The sequence below is a fragment of the Scyliorhinus canicula genome, chromosome 15 (genome assembly GCF_902713615.1).
Source record: "Scyliorhinus canicula chromosome 15, sScyCan1.1, whole genome shotgun sequence".
Classification (NCBI taxonomy): domain Eukaryota; kingdom Metazoa; phylum Chordata; class Chondrichthyes; order Carcharhiniformes; family Scyliorhinidae; genus Scyliorhinus; species Scyliorhinus canicula.
In genome coordinates this window covers 129,456,864-129,473,477 of record NC_052160.1, presented here as the reverse complement: position 1 = coordinate 129,473,477, position 16,614 = coordinate 129,456,864, and the positions used below count along the sequence as shown (strand labels likewise).

The window sequence follows — 16,614 nt, the reverse complement described above, 5'->3', positions numbered from 1 at the left end:
ACCCCCTACCACTACTAACCAGAAAGGCAGCAGACATGTGGGAAAACCAACATATGTTCCCCTCCAAACTGCTCACCATCCTGACTATATTGACCCATTCCATCACTGTCGTTGGGTCAAAATCTTGGCACTCCCTCCCTAACAGCACTGTGGGTGTACCTACACCTCAGGGACTGCAGCGGTTCATTAAAGCAGCTCACCATCACCTTCAAAAGGGCAATTAGAGGTGGGCAACACCTCAGCCCAACCTCCATACCTTAACCCCCTTCTCCTACCCCGCACTCCCTACATATCCCCTCCCTATCTGCCTCACCCCCTCCCTATAGAACATACAGTGCTGAAGGAGGCCATTCGGCCCATCTAGTCTGCACTGACCCACGCAAGCCCTCACTTCCACCCTATCCCCATAACCCCTCCTAACCTTTTTGGTCACTAAAGGCAATTTATCACGGCCAATCCACCCAACCTGCCGTCCTTGGACTGTGGGAGGAAACCGGAGCACCCGGAGGAAACCCACGCAGACACGGGGAGAACGTGCAGACTCCGCACAGACAGTGACCCAAGCCGGGAATCAAACCAGGGACCCAGGTGCTGTGAAGCCACAGTGCTAACCACTTGTGCTGCCCATTACTTTTCCTTCCCATATTTCTCCAAATTCTCCAAAATTCCTGCACATATTCTCCCCCTTCCTCAAATTTAAACCCCCTCCTCAAATTTTACCCCCCCCCCCCATGATACACATCCTTAATAATGCCCCTCCCCCTGGGGTGGACTGGAGGTGAGGAGAGGGTGGGGTAAGTAGCGGTCCCCACCCCCTCCCTCCCGTTCACCAGTATGGGGCGGAGTGGGAGTTGCGCGGGGATTACGCTGCAGCGCTGGGCGGAGGGGACTGGCAGGCGGAGGATGATCAACCGGGTGAAGGCGGCGGTCGCTCAGCTGGTCGGGGGCACGGGTTCCAGCTCCAGTCCCTGGAAGTGCGGGGAGTGCAGCCTGGCTTTCCAGTACTCCCGCCCGGCTTTCCTGCGTCTGAGCGCGGAGGAGGGCGAGCGAGCGGCGGACCACAGCAGCAGACCCATCCTGATCCCCGGGCAGGACAGGAGGAGGAAGCTACTGCCCTGGGACACCGGGTACGCGGAGTGAGTACAAAGCAAAACTCAAGGAAAGTTGGGGGTTTTTGGGGGGGGGGGGGGGGGGAGACTTGACTGAACTGTCAAGTTTCAAAGAAAACACTGGCGAGAGAGAGAAAACAGCATCAAACTTCCTCCCAGAATTAAGCTATGCTTTCACCACAGAGAAAGTTAATCAGGGTTTTCATAACTATGAGTGAGTTTTGATGGGTTCAATAAAAAAATAAATTTTTAGAGTACTCAATACATTTTTTCCAATTAAGGGGCAATTTAGCGTGGCCAATCCACCGAGCCTGCACATCTTGGGTTGTGGGGGCGAAACCCACGGGGAAAATGTGCAAACTCCACACGGACAGTGACCCAGGGCCGGGGTCAAACCTGGGACCCTGGTGCTGTGAGGCAGCAGGGCGAACCCACTGTGCTGTCTTTGATGGCATCAATATTGAGCAATTGCTGGCAGGCAGGATCCAGAGAACCTGGACTTGTGAAGATAATTGACAAGAGAAGTAGAGAGGGGCTTGGGGTGTAGATTAATTTGTTCTTAATCTAGGACGAAAGTGCGGCACAACATCGTGGGCCGAAGGGCCTGTTCTGTGCTGTATTTTGTGTTTGTTTGCCCACTGATGATCTTAACTATTCTGCCTGAAAAGTTGCTGGAAGCTGATAGACATAATTTCCAAAAGGAAATTGGATAAATACTGGAGAGGTGGTGGGGGCATTAGCAGGGTTACAGCGAAAGGAGATGTGGGAGTGGGGTTAACTGCATACCTTTCAGAGGGCTGACCGAGACACGGAGGGCTGAACGGCCTCCTTCAGTGTTGTGTCATTCCATAAGGAAAAGTAGCGATCTGACATTTGTGGCAGGATTCTCCGGTCCTCCAGCCACGTGTTGCTCGGTGGTGTGCCGTTCGCTGATGGTGGGATTCTCTCTTCCCGGTGCTTGTCAACGGGATTTCCCGTTGAAGCCACCCCACGTCGCTGGGAAAGCCATGGGCGGAGGCGCGCTGCCAGTGGGGAAAGAGAATCCCAAGGCCTGGAGAATTCCGGCCTCTCTGCCGTCCGTGTTTTCTGTGGAGTTCAGTTCCTTCAGAAAAGTGAAACTGCCTGGTTTTGTGTGTGTGTATGTGTACAATCACCAGGACTTCTAAACGTGTCTTGCAACCCCCTGAGTATAGACGATAGTAGGGGTGTTCTGATTGAGGTGTTTAGAATGAGTTGATAGTAGGAGTTATTTTCTCTGATGCGCGTTATCGAGAACAAGGAGGCATAATCGTTACAACACGGCTGTTCAAGAGAAAAAAAAGCAAACTTCCACTACTGTAGCATCTTTCATGACCTCGGGACATCTCAAAGCTTTTTACAAACAATTTAGTACTTTTTAAGTGCAGCTATTGTTGTAATGAAGGAAACATGGCAGCCACCTTGTGCGGAAAGCTCCCACCAACAGCAATGTGATATTGACCTGAAAATCTGTTTAAAAAAAATAGTGATACTGATTGAAGGGTGAATTTTAGCCCAGGCGCTGTGCGGAGATCTCCCATTCTCTGGAATCTTTTGATAATTTGTCAGTATCAGTTTTGATGAAAAAGCTGCTATGTAGCTCTTTAACGTGGTTTGCCGTGGGGAGGTGGGGCCTGATGGGGACAACATCTTTAAAGGGCGCCTCGATCTGCATTAGAAAGAAACTCTCCCACGGATTTCCCGCCATCTCACGGGAATTTTCTGCAGGCGTTGCCATTTCTTACACGCGGCGAACGCTGACTGAAAATCCCCGGCCAGTGTCGTTTGTCACGTCCGCCTGTGGGGAGCGACAGCACCTCGGTTTGAAGTCTCATCCAAAAGACGGCACCGCCGAATGTGCAGCACTCCCCCAGTGTTGTCCGGTTGAATGCCAGCCTGGAATTCTGTGCTTTTTTTGAGGTGAAGCCAGGAATCAATTCTTCACAAAGCAGGCGGTGGAAATCTGAAACACTGAGGGAGAGAGCAAGGGGCGAAGGATAGTTTTACTGGGGTTTTTACATTGGACTGGAAATGTGAGAGGGCCTTGGTCCCATCTCTGTGCCAACATGTATGATAGTGTGGAAAAACTTTACAATAGCAACTGGGAGTGTTTCCCACTGTTGTGCTAGAGTAGGATGTGAACACCTTTTTTTTCTCTGAATCAGAGGATCAAGAAGTCATCCTCATTATCAGGGTGTAACCCTACATTACTGAAGAAAATGAAGAGGACTGTTATTCCTTTATTCATTTACAGGGTGTGGGCATTGCTAGCGAGGTGAACCATGTGACTTAGGCCAACGCAAAGGGTGGTTAAGAGTCAAGCACATCGTTACCTGTTAAGGATGGCAAATTTCCTTCTGTCATACGAACCACGTGGGTTTTAAACGCCAATTGACGATAGTTTCATCTTTCCATCTAGCTTTCAACCTCAGATTTTCTTTTTGATTGAATTGAATTTAGATTCGTCCAGCTACTGCGACAGGATTTGAACACGTGCTCCTCGAGCAGGGTTTTTGAAAATGCAGGTCGCGCCCGCGGGTCGGTCACGGGTGGGTGTCAGGAGGGTCACGGAACGACTAGTTGCGGCATTCCCCATTCGCGGGAGAAGCGTCCCAACTACCACGACCGGCTTTTAAATTGTGAATGTCAGCCGTGACTGGCTATTAAATGGAACAGTGCAGTCTTCCAGCCAGAGGTGACGCCAGAGAGCAGGTCACGGGCCTGGCATGTACACTCACATCACGCACCCTCAATGTCTGTGCTTTTAGGTGCAAAGTCTTGGAGGAGAGATTCCTCCATTTTCTAGCTGCCAGCAAGCAAGGTAACAGGACTGTGAAGAACTGAAGCTGGATCATTTTGCATTAAGGAAGAAAGGGCCAGAGTGACAAGCAAGCCAGGATCTCACAACTGAACCTGCTGGAGAGAGATGCTCAGGAGAGTCCATGGCAACACAAAGCACTGTTAATATTAACTCCGTACAGAGCTCCAGGGTCTCTGGTGAACAGTCAGCAAAGAGAAAATTGAAATTGGGAACAAAGCAGTATAAAGAAATTTCTTGAGGTGTGGCTATGTTAATTTTTTTGATTTTTGTTAAACTTTTCAATTCTAAACAAACTGAACCTCAAATTGCAACGGAAGGATGATGATTGCTTTCGGCACTGTGAAGAAATAAATGTTTGCCAAAAGTAATTGAAAGTTTGGCACGTGTAAGTACAAATCCATAACTACTACATGTTCCCCACAACACATCGAAGAAAACAGTGTTAGTAAGGGAGGTGGCAAGCCTTATTCAATCGCATCCGGCTGCGCTGATCAACTGTTTTTGTCGCCAATTTCCAGAGAAGTTTCAGGTTTTGTAAGAGAAGACGTTGGTGAAAAATCCTTTTGAGTTTGAGAACCCAGAGTCAATTATTAACTTATAGCTGACTCCAAATAAAGAGACCAATCTTCTGCGCCTCATCTGTGACAGCACATTAAAAACACGGCACAAGTCCATGAGGCTGTCGGCATTCTGGAGTAGCGTCTCCCAGGAGTATCCAGTGCTGAGTAAAGCGAGCATTTTGTTGCTATTGCCCTTCACAATGACCTAGGTGTGCGAGGTTGGATTTTCGATCTTCATAAAGATGAAGACCGCACCGGCTGAGTTCTGGACCTGATATGCACATTGCCCTCCCCTTCTGTGAATCTAATTGGAGTGAGATCGAGAAGACCAAGCAGTCTCACCTGTCGAATTAAAAGTAAGTGAAAGTGGTGGGATGCAAAGGTCGGCCACATGGGTTGCAAAGGTTGGTCGATTGGTAAAAGTGGGCCCCGGGGGAAAAAAGTTTGAAAAACACCGTTCTAAAGTATGAACCTTGGCCTCTGAATTATTCGTCCAGTGACATGACCACCATATGACTGTCTCTCTAATATTAAAATTAGTTAAATGGCCATATTGTGTGGTGCTAAGTTATAGACATGGGAAAGGTTTGGAATTGTTTGATGTCAGCCAGTGAAAGCTGTTAGAATTCCCTTCCCCAACTGGGGAAAGGACAATTTCCTTCTCTTGCCTGCAGCTTCAAGTGAACCCAAGAGGTTTGACATCAACCAGCACTGCTTTCAATCCTTTCACTACTGGTGAACAGTGGTAGCGTGTGAACCATCAACCAGATGCACCGCGGAAACTCTCCAAGGTTTCTTAGACAGCACCTTACAAAACCATGACCACTACCATCTAGAAGCACAAGAGCAGCAGATACCTGGGAATGCCGCCACCTTGAAATTCCGCTCCAAGTCACTTACCACCCTGACTTTGATTATGTATCGCCATTTCTTCACTGTCACTGAGTCAAGCTCTTGGCATTCCCTCCCTAACAGCACTGTGGGTGTGCCTACACCACATGGACCACAGAGGTTCAAGAAGGCAGCTCACCACCACCTTCTTAAGGGAAACCTGGGGCTGGGAAATAAATGCTGGCTTAGCCAGCGAAGACCACATCCCATAAATGAATATTTAAAAGAAAACAATTCATCCAGGGTTCCGGTTCCATGAACACAGTGGTTAGCAGGAGAATTGGTTATGATCAATGCGTGGGGTCATGGGACTAGGGTGGGGGAGTGGGCATAGTTGGAGTGTTCTTGCAGTGCAGACTCGATGGGCCGAATCCTGCTGCACTATAGGGGTTCCATGATTCTAACAACTTTGGGGCCTCACGGTAGCATGGTGGTTAGCATCAATGCTTCACAGCTCCAGGGTCCCAGGTTCGATTCCCGGCTGGGTCACTGTCTGTGTGGAGTCTGCACATCCTCCCTGTGTGTGCGTGGGTTTCCTCCGGATGCTCCGGTTTCCTCCCACCGTCCAAAGATGTGTGGGTTAGGTGGATTGGCCATGCTAAATTGCCCGTAGTGTAAGGTTAATGGGGGGATTGTTGGGTTACGGGTATATGGGTTACGTGGGTTTAAAGTAGTGTGATCATTGTTCGGCACAACATCGAGGGCCGAAGGGCCTGTTCTGTGCTGTACTGTTCTATGTTCTATGTTCTATGCAATTGGATGGCACCTTTTTGAAATTGATCCTGAGTCACTTATGACCAAATGTTTGGTGAAAGAGTAAACATGTGCCTCAAGCATAAGGACTGAGAGTTAGACAGGTGGAGAGATTTGGGGAGGAGATATCAGGGCTTGGGGCCCAGGTAGTTGAAGGCACGGTTATCAATGGTGGAGCAAAAGAAATCAGGAATACTCAAGTGGGGCAGAATTGGAGGTGTGCAGAGAGATCAGAAGGTTGTAGGGATTGGTGGAGGGGTCATGGGGATAGCCAGGAGGGGCAGGAGCTGAGACCATGGAATGGAAGTGGGTGCTCGAAACGGGCTGAGACTGGCAGAGATCTACTGACATTCCGAGTCTAAGCTTGTCCATGAAGAGTATTAGCATGGGTGAGGAACAGGAGAGCAGTTAATGCCCTTTGAATTCATCCTGCCAGTGAGAGTCAACAACTGTTGCCCAGATGAGAACCAGGCTTTTCCCATTGTACACTCTGGGTACTCTGTGGAGTTTTCTGTGCAATTTTCCTGATGCAAGGACATCATGGGAACAGGAAGAGGCCATTCAGTCCCTTGAGCCTGTTGCACCAGTCAACTACATTTTAACACCCACCTTCTCGCCTTAGTTACATAACCCTTAAAACCTTTTATCCATTAAAAGATATCGATCTCAGTTTTGAAATTTTCAACTGACCACCCCCCCACCAGCCCAGTCCCAGCAGCTTTTTGAGAGGTCCAGATTTCTGCCACCCTTTGTGTAAAGTGCTTCCTGCCACCACTCCTGAAAGAAATTATTCCTCTCTACGTACTCTGTGAGGGAGATGGCGTGACGCAGTGAGCAGCGTCCCTCCCTCTGAAGCTTAGGGTTTGAGTCCCAACCTAGGACTCTATGGACAAGGAAGGTGAGTTCATAATGCGGCCAAACAGGATGAGTGAACCGGTCAATGGCAGGCATAGATCATTCCAGCGCAGTGCAGGCCCTTCGGCCCTCGATGTTGCGCCGACCTGTGAAACCACTCTAAAGCCCATCTACACTATTCCCTTATCATCCATATGTCTATCCAATGACCATTTGAATGCCCTTAGTGTTGGCGAGTCCACTACTGTTGCAGGCAGGGCATTCCACGCCCTTACTACTCTGTGAGTAAAGAACCTACCTCTGACATCTGTCCTGTACCTATCTCCCCTCAATTTAAAGCTATGTCCCCTCGTGGTAGACATCACCATCCGAGGAAAAAGGCTCTCACTGTCCACTCTATCTAATCCTCTGATGATCTTGTATGCCTCAATTAAGTCACCTCTTAACCTTCTCTCTAACGAAAACAGCCTCAAGTCCCTCAGCCTTCCCTCATAAGATCTTCCCTCCATACCAGGCAACATTCTGGTAAATCTCCTCTGCACCCTTTCCAATGCTTCCACATCCTTCCTATAATGCGGCGACCAGAATTGCACGCAATACTCCAAATGCGGCCGCACCAGAGTTTTGTACAGGTCAGTCATGTGACGGAGCCTCCACCACCACTATCCATAGCTTCAGGCTACAACATGTGTGTAAAAGTACAGGTTGCCATGGCAACTCAGACTCCACGTGAACTGTAACACACCCATGACCACCATCCGCCCTGTCTAATCTGTTAATCGTTTCAAATACCTCAAATGCATCCCTCCTCTAATCTTTTGTATTCAAGGCAATACAAGCCTAGTTTATGCAACCTGGCACCCTTGTTTCTGCCCCCTATGCTGTCCCCCCCTACCAATCAGCCCATCTATTTAAAAAAAAATGGAGTTTTCCGACTCCAGACCACAGCGGCGCTATGTAATCTGCCACCTGTGCACACTGGGAACTGCAGAGTGGGGGTATGTGTGGAGGGAGGTGGTAGGCTGATGGGGTGTGGATATATGATGGGGTTGGGTAGATAGAGGGGGTGGCTGGGGAGTGGCGTTGATGGTTTTTGAGAGGAGTGGAAGAGAAATGCATGACACCCTCTTTTATTTTTACCCCCATACACAACTAGCAGATCGACAATGAATAAGACAAATAGAAAAACTATTATTGAAAATCGATAATCAATGGAGAAATAATAGCACTCTGAGCTACTAAGTGGATTGTTCCATTGTCTTCCTGTTCTTTTCATGAGGTGTTTAAATTGAGCTGGTGATAGCCCAGGTCCAGCCAGATGTAATCCATAATTCTGAGCTGCAGTAGGGCAGGACAGAAGATGAGATTTTAAAAAATGTTGATGCCAATCTTGAATTTTTAATAGGCTGTGGAGCGTAGGAGGGAAGAATGTGAATGGGAGTGGTTGACAAACCGGTTCTTGGAGAGACAGGCACGAGAATCCATTTTCATTTCTTGGTCTACCGGGATAATTGTTTGAGACATTTTCGCGAGCAAAGTGTTTGTGCCAAGCCCTTTTTACAAGTTGCACGGCGGAAGGAAATCTGATCAATTGGGATGTCGGAATCGTGTGCTTCTAGCGTTGAACAGAATTTATGACATTTCTCTAATTCCGCTGAGCAAATGAGGAAGGATAAGATTCTGGAGCAAAGTACATCGAGCAGATTTTCAAAAGGACATGAAGCAATTTTTGTTGCAAGGCATGAAATACTGGTATCCACTAAGGAAGTGGTAACAGAACACTAAGAAAAGCTTAATGATGATCAGCAGCATTATATTTAATGGAGTGAAAATAGTTGCCAAATCCATTTGAGGGTTTGAGAAGGTAATCAGCAAGGTGAACAATAGGGATCTGAAACTTCAAAATGTATTTGACAAGATGACACAGAGACTTTTGTTACTTAGCATAACGGCTCAAGGGATTGGGGATAATAAACACTGTGCATAGTGGATTAGTTATGTTGCTAAATGTTGCTAAGTGTGCTTTACATTTAATTGCTCTGTTTAATCACCTTGCTCTAGAGTCGCCAGGTATCTTTATGATACCACCACGAGGTTCAAGTTCAAGTGCTGATCAATAACTCAATACACCAGTTAGTAAGGTTCAAATCAAAACACATTTATTATATACACAGTCCATCGCTACTCATGCATAAAATACTACTCACTAACACTAACAGGCCAATACTTAGCTTTGGAAAAGGGACCCACTAGGTCAGGGGAACAATTGGCCTCTCGTTCGATCCTGAGTCTGCAGGCTTCCAGCTGGTATGGACTAATGGTTAGGAGCGCCTATCTCGTAGCGTGTGTTGACTGGACACTTACTTGGTTGGTGCAGCTGCTGGGCAGGTCACGGTCAAGAGTTGTTTCGAGCTGCTGAGAGACCCTGCCAAGAAGTTGTTAGGCCGGTCTCTCCTCGCTGAGAGCCAAGTGCCAAGAAGGACGAATTGAACTTGGGGACTCTATAGTCCCCAGGGGCTTCACGCCCTTTTGGGCGGACCCCGTACCTGGTTCCAAGTGATTGGACTACGTTCTGATCACTTGGATTGATTTCCCCAATACTGGAGCTGTTCCCTGATCGCTGGGCGGTTCCTAAGTGTCGGTTGGCCTCCCTTTGTTTTGGCTCCCGCTGGCGCCGAGGAGTCTGGCTTGGCCTCGATTATCTTAACTGTTTCAATTGTTCCCGGGGATCGCTCATCAATATGTAGATGGTTGTTAGTTTCAGTGCTGTCTGGGTTTCTGCAAGTTCTAATATACAGGAAATTTTGCACCTGCTTGTTTTCCTGCGTTTGGCCATTTCTCCCTGCATTCTTAGCGGATCTCCATTTTAAAGTCGGGAAGTGGCCAACCCAGGTGGCTACAGTTAAAGGACAGAAAACCGATAGTGAAATGAAATGAAAATCGCTTATTGTCACGAGTAGGCTTCAATGAAGTTACTGTGAAAAGCCCCCTAGTCGCCACATTCCGGCGCCTGTCCGGGGAGGCTGGTACGGGAATCGAACCGTGCTGCTGGCCTGCTTGGTCTGCTTTAAAAGCCAGCGATTTAGCCGAGTGAGCTAAACCAGCCCTAGTTTGGAGGGGGGGGGGGGGGGGGGGGGAATGTGTAATTTTCCACTTGGCAGGCTGTTACAAATGAGGTGTTGCAAGGGTCGGTGCTGGGGTCTCGGCTGTTTAAGCTGTATTTATGACTCGGATGAAAAGACTGAGTGTAATGTACTCAAATTTGTTGATATTAAGCTAGGAGGGAAAGTGAGCTGTGAGGTGGCACAAGGTGGGTTGGGGGGGGGGGGGGGGGGCAGATTTTAACTTTTTGCCCTCTGGGTCCTCGGAAGGCCGGGTTAGATGTCGGGTGGGCATGAGGGATGAACCCAACCTGCCCACTCTCTTTGAGAAGACCCCCTGAGGTAGTTGTGGACAGTCTGTGGCCCGGTGGCTAATCTGGGTGATACGAGCGGCCCATGAGACTTCTGTTGCCCATGCACCCAGGGTTGTTGCATTCTGCTGATTTCCGACTACGTCGTTCTTTTCCCACCGGTATGACAGAAGTGATTCGCACGTACAGCCCGGGTGAGTGAAGTGAGGTCCGTGCTGATTGTTCACAACGTTGATTGTGAGACCGGTGCACTCCCTCTGCGTCCATACTTACTTTGTTTTAATCTTTTGAAATTGATGAGAGTTCTATTAATATATAAATCATTAAGCATCTTGTGCTGCTCGTCATGAAGAGGGCGGCACAGTGATTAGCACTGCAGCCCACGGCGCCGAGGACCCATGTTCGATCCCGGCTCCCGTGTCTGCATGGGTCTCATCCCCACAACCCAAAGATGCATGCAGGGTAGGTGGATTGGCTACTCAGTTGGAAGAAAAATGAATTGGGTGCTTTAAATTTGTTTTAAAAAAAAACTCGTCATGAAAACAGAGTTAACGTTTTATGGTTCTGTAGAAGAGTCAAGAGGACTCGAGATGCTAACTGTTCCTCTCGTCACTGGTCCTGCCAAACCCGCTGAGTTTATCCAGCATTTTCTGTTTTTTTTAAATTTAGAGTACCCAATTCATTTTTTTCCAATTAAGGGGCAATTTAATGTGGCTAATCCACCTACCCTGCACATCTTTGGGTTGTGGAGGTGAGACCCACGCAAATACGGGGAGAATGTGCAAACCCCACACGGACAGTGACCCAGGGCCGGGATTCGAACATGGGACCTCGGCGCTGTGAAGCAGCAGTGGTAACCACTGTGCCACCGTGCTGCCCTTCCCTGCACATCTTTTTGGTTTGTGGGGGGTGAGACCCACACAGACACTGGGAGAATGAGCAAACTCCACACGGACAGTGGACCGGGACGAACCCGGGTCCTCGGCGACGTGAGGATGAGGGTGCTGACCACCGTGCCACCCAGCAATTTCTGTTTTTATTTAATCTTATTAATGGGGTGACGGTGAGGAATGGGCGGGGCAAGAAGCTATTTTGAACCTGTTTAGTGTGTGTTCTCCGACTTTTGTATCTCCGACCTGATGGAAGAAGTTGGAAGAGAGAATAGCCCGTACCAGCCTCCCCGGACAGGCGGCGGAATGTGGCGACGAGGGACTCTTCACAGTAAATTCATTGAAGCCTACTCGTGACAATAAAGCGATTTTCATTTTTTCATTTTTCATAACCCGGGTGGGAGGGGCCTTTGATTATGCTGCCCGCTTTCCCCAGGCAGCGGGAGGTGTAGACGGAGTCAATGGATGGGTGGCGGTTTCGCCTGATGGACTGGGCGGTGTTCGCGATTCTCTGTAGTATGTTACCATCTTGGGCCGAGCGGTTGCCATACCAGGCTGTGATGCAGCCAGATAGGATGCTTTCTATGGTGCATCTATAAAAGTTGGTAAAGTCAGATTGGGGAAAAAGGTAACGGGTGGAGTACAATGTGGGGAATGTCAGGTTACTCACTTTGGTGGGAAGAATAGAGAATATTCTTTGAATGCTGAGAGACTATTAAGTATTGGTGTTGAGAGATGATGGGGTTACTTTACACACAAAACAGGGGAAGTTAACATGTAGGTAAAGCAAACGGTTAGGAAGGCAAATGGCATGTATTGGAAAAGTATTGGCACGGACAGCATAGTGGCGCAGTGGTTAGCACTGCTGCCTCACTGAGGACCTGGGTTTGATTCTGGCCACTGTCCGTGTAGAGTTTGCACATTCTCCCCATGTCTGCATGGATCTAACCCTCACAACCCAAAGATGCGCAATGTAAGTGGATTGGCCACAGTAAATTGCCCACTAATTGTAAAAAAAAAATTGAGTACTTTAAATTTATTTAAAAAAAGAAGTATTGGCTCATAAGAATAATAAGAATCTTTTGTTAATGTCACAAGTAGGCTTACGTTAACATTGCAATAAAGTTACTGTGAAAATCCCCTAGTCGTCACACTACAGCGCAAGAATGTCTTGCTGAAAATGCTCAGCGATTGGTGAGACCACGCCGTGTACGTGTATAGTTTTGGCCACCGCGTAGTTCTAGAGGCATGAGGCATGACTGCCAAAGGCGATGCAAAGGAAATCAAGGATGAACAAAGGACCAGTGGAACAGTGACTGCGATGGATGTGGAGAATGTTGCAGGACATGAAGGAGGCAAGGCCAAGGTGGGCTTTCAATATTGGGGGGCGGGGGTGGAATTTGGGGCATTGGGAGCCAAGTAAATCAGCGAGACAGGGATGATTAGTAAGATTTTAAAAAATTAATTCATTGTCTATGGGTGTCGCTGGCTAGGCCAGCATTTATTGCCCATCCCTTATTGCCCTTGGGAAAGTGGTGGTGAGCTATCTTCTTGAACCGCTGCAGTCCATGTGGTGTAGGTGCGCACACAGTGCTGTTAGAGAGGGACCTCCAGGATTTATATCCAGTGACAGTGTAGGAACGATGATATAGTTCCAACTCAAGGTAGTGTGCGACTCAGAGGGGTATTTGCAAGTAATGAAGTTCCCAGGTATCTGTTGCCCTTGTCATTCTAGATGTTAATGGTTGTGGGTTTGGAAGGTGTTGCCTCCGGAGCCTTGGTGAGTTCCTGTATGTTTTGTAACTGGGAATACATTCTTGCTGGTTCTGCATCATGTGATGTGTTGTGATGTCAGCAGAGTGTTTGTGTGGGCTTTGAGCAGATCACCATCTTGATCGTATTGAGCAACACCCTTACTACACTGCTCACCGTATTCTACAGGAATCCAGCACCTTCATACCGTTTCTCTTTCTGGCAACAAAGAAATATACCAGGAAATAAAACTAGCAATGAGGATTTGGGCCAGGAAATAAAAACTGGTGATGAGGATTTGGGCCAGAGATAGCTGGCGATGAGGATTGAGGCAGGAAAATTACTGGGAAGAAGATTTTCGTTGACTAATTGTGGGACGGCATCGAGAGCAACAAAAATTCTCGGGATCAGACTTGCACACACACCAACATCGGGCGAAGCACTGCCGCCGATGTGAAGGTTTAACAAAAGTTTCGACAGCAGATGTGAGTAAGAAGACCGACAGTCGGGGAAGAGTTGTTGAAGTGAATGGGATCTGGGCTGCAGAGACCACGCACGTGGTGAAGCTGGATGGGCTGCAGGGAACGGGGATTTTGAAGTCTGCTGATGCTGCACGGGTCATCACTTGGTAGAAGTTGAAACAATCAGGCAGAAAAGAGGAAGATTTCCAAGTTTCTTGTTCAAGAGATTGTTTGTCCCATACTTTCCAACGCAGTTGGAAGGGAGCAAGTGTAGACCCTAGGAGCTGGGATCCAAAAATGGCAGGAAAAACGGGCGCCATGGACGTGTTCGATGAGGATTGTGAAACATGGAATTCATACGAAGAAAGATTCCAATTGTTTTAAAATTCTAATCCGGCACCAGAGGACCTAGAGGTCGCAACATTTCTCAGCTCAGTTGGCCGTAAAACATACGCTGCTACAGAATCTTGTTGAGTCAGCAAAACCAGGTGACGAGTCCTTCAGTGAATTAATGAAAATTTTAGAGGGACATTTCTCTCCTGAACTGTTACTGATTGCGGAAAGGTTCCCATTCAACCGCCAGGAAGAGGGTGAAACTATTTTACAGTTTACAGCATCTAAGAAGATTAGCTAGATATTGGGAATTTGGGACAAAACTTGTGATCCCCTTCAAGACAGACAGGCTGGTTTGTGGCTTTCAAAGTGAAGCAATTCAGAGGAAGTTGCTTACTGTAAGAGATTTAACTCTGAAAGCTGCTGTGGAAGTTGCCACATCGATGGAACATGCAACGAAAGAGGCGTTGCAGATAGTGGCTGGAGCGAAGATCCACAAAATGGATACCTCCAGGAACCAGCTGCAAAGGTGCAACCACATCACCTTTGTTGACTCTTCATGTTGTCCGTGGAAACTTTACTGCTCTCTTGGGCAGAGCATGGTTGGCTAAGAACTGGGCTTAACTGGGAAACAGTCTATTAATTAATGGATTCAAAGAGCAACTTTCAGCAACTTCTGAAGAAGTACAAGAAGGTGTTTGAAGGTTCACCAGGCTCTATGACTGGAGTTGAAATACACCTAAAAATCAAGCCAGATAGCAGACCCAAATGCCTCAAAGCTAAAACCATACCATACACCATCAAGACTAAAAGTTGAAGAGAACTAGAAAGAGTTGTACGGGTAGGAGTCTTGTTACTACAAGTGTTTGGGCGACACCAATCATTCCTGTATTAAAATGGGATGGTTCAGTGAGCATTTGGGGAGATTTAAAAACTACTTTCAATCCAGTTTTGTGCATAGATAATTATCCACTGCCGCTGATTGAAGACTTGCTTGCCATACTTAATAAAATGCTGCCTTGATGTCAAGGGCAGTTACTCTCGCCTCGCCCCTGGAGTTCAGTTCTTTTGTCAATGTTTGAACCAAAGACTGTGATCAGGTCAGGAGCTGAGTGAGGGTCAGGTCAAGTATGTCTCTCTCTCTTATTGGTTCCATCACCATCTCCTGCCGACCCACTCTGGCAGCTATGTCCTTTTGGGCTATGGCGTTGCTGAGCCGCACCTGGTGATGGACATTGAAGTCATGGTGTGTGATAATCAGCAGGAGGTTTCCTTGCCCATGTTTGACTTGGTGCCATGAGCCTTCATCAACTCCCTCCCAACTGTATACCACTGTGCCACCGCCGCTGCTGGGTCTGTCCTACTGGTGAGGCAGGGCATACCCAGGGATGGTGATGGTGGTGTCTGAGACATGTGAGTATGGCTATGTCAGGCTGCTATATGACAGCTTTCCCAGTTTTGGCACCAGCTCCCAGATGGTAGGAGGACTTTACGTGAGCGACAGGGCTGAGTTTGCTGTTGTCGTTTCCGATGCCAAGGTCGGTGCTGGATGGCCAGTCGGTTTCCTCCTATTGACTCCTTTTTTGTAGCAGTTTAATACAACTGCGTGCCTTACTCGGCCATTTTAAGAGTCAACCACATTGCTGTGGATCTGGATCACAGGTAGGCCAGGCCAGGTAAAGATGGCAGATTTCCTTCCCTAAAGAATTCCGGATACATGCAGTTTTGAATGATTTGGAGCTGATAAGAGTATGGGATGCTGGCTGAATCAGCAAGTCCTGAGGTGACACAGGCATAGATGAGGGTTTCTGCAGCTGACGGAGGCTTGGGTGAGAAATGCAGGGACGTGGAAGTAAGCAATCTTTGTGATGGGGCAAGTCTGGCATCTGAAGCTCATCTGGGGTTCAAGATGTTGCAAATTGTTTAGTTCCGCCTCGGTCAATCAAGGGAGATGCAGTTGAGAGTTTACAGTGCAACGGGGTGGGGTTGTGGGCTAAAGGTGAAGGCTTTGGTTTCCTTGTAGTGTCTGGCTAGAGATAATTCTGATAGTGTGACAACGGAGATGTGGGTGGTTAGCGTTGAGTGTGATTCCGTGCGAATGTGGGTGTGCTGTGTGTGAAGCAATTTCAGAAGCATGGTGAAGTGATCTACAAAGGCAAGTCTCCTTGGTTGGCGTTTGCCAGAGGGGTGACCTTGTGTTTGATTAGGCTGGGAATTCAGTACAGTAAAACAGTGGGCTTGGTGCTGAGAAGACACTTCAGTTGTTTGTGATTGACATTGCAGAAAGCTGTGAGGAACGGCGTTCATGTGACAGAGGCGTGTTGGACAGACTGCACCGTATCAGCAGCGGTGTCTGGTAATAGCTGCTGTGGTCATCTCTCTGAAATATCCTCAGCATTTACTCCTCTCGTGACTATGCTGCTTACCATATCTCGAATGCTCCATAAGTGAGGGTAAATTAAAACTTAAAACACTTCCACCGTCCGTGTACCTCACATTCTCTGCTTTTATTAAGAACCATCCCACATCTCTGATTATTTTGATAGGACAGGGCTGAGTGGGATGTCTGTTTGACATTACAGTCTATCGCAGTTCCCCTGCATGCTGACAAATGTAATTTAAAGCACCAAAACAATCTACAATTTACAAGCCTGAATAAACGAACTACATTGCGTATGTGGTGGTATGATTTGCATAGCTGTCTGCCATTGGTGCAGAACACCGGCTTACCATTGGCCCTGGTCGGTCATGTGCCTCTC

General features: G+C 47.8%; 1 protein-coding gene across 2 annotated transcripts in view; it reads left to right on the top strand.

Annotated features, from left to right (window-relative positions):
- Window positions 1–884: 884 nt before the first annotated feature.
- LOC119978291 (protein phosphatase 1H-like) overlaps window positions 885–16,614 on the top strand; it is a 55,066-nt gene continuing 39,336 nt past the window's right edge. The window contains exon 1 of one of the 2 annotated variants that reach the window (XM_038819804.1): window positions 885–1,127. In XM_038819804.1, the coding sequence (XP_038675732.1) occupies window positions 904–1,127 (224 nt within the window). In that variant the 5' untranslated portion in view covers window positions 885–903. Of the gene's footprint in view, window positions 1,137–16,614 lie in introns of both variants that reach the window. The other variant, XM_038819803.1, reaches the window with a different exon arrangement.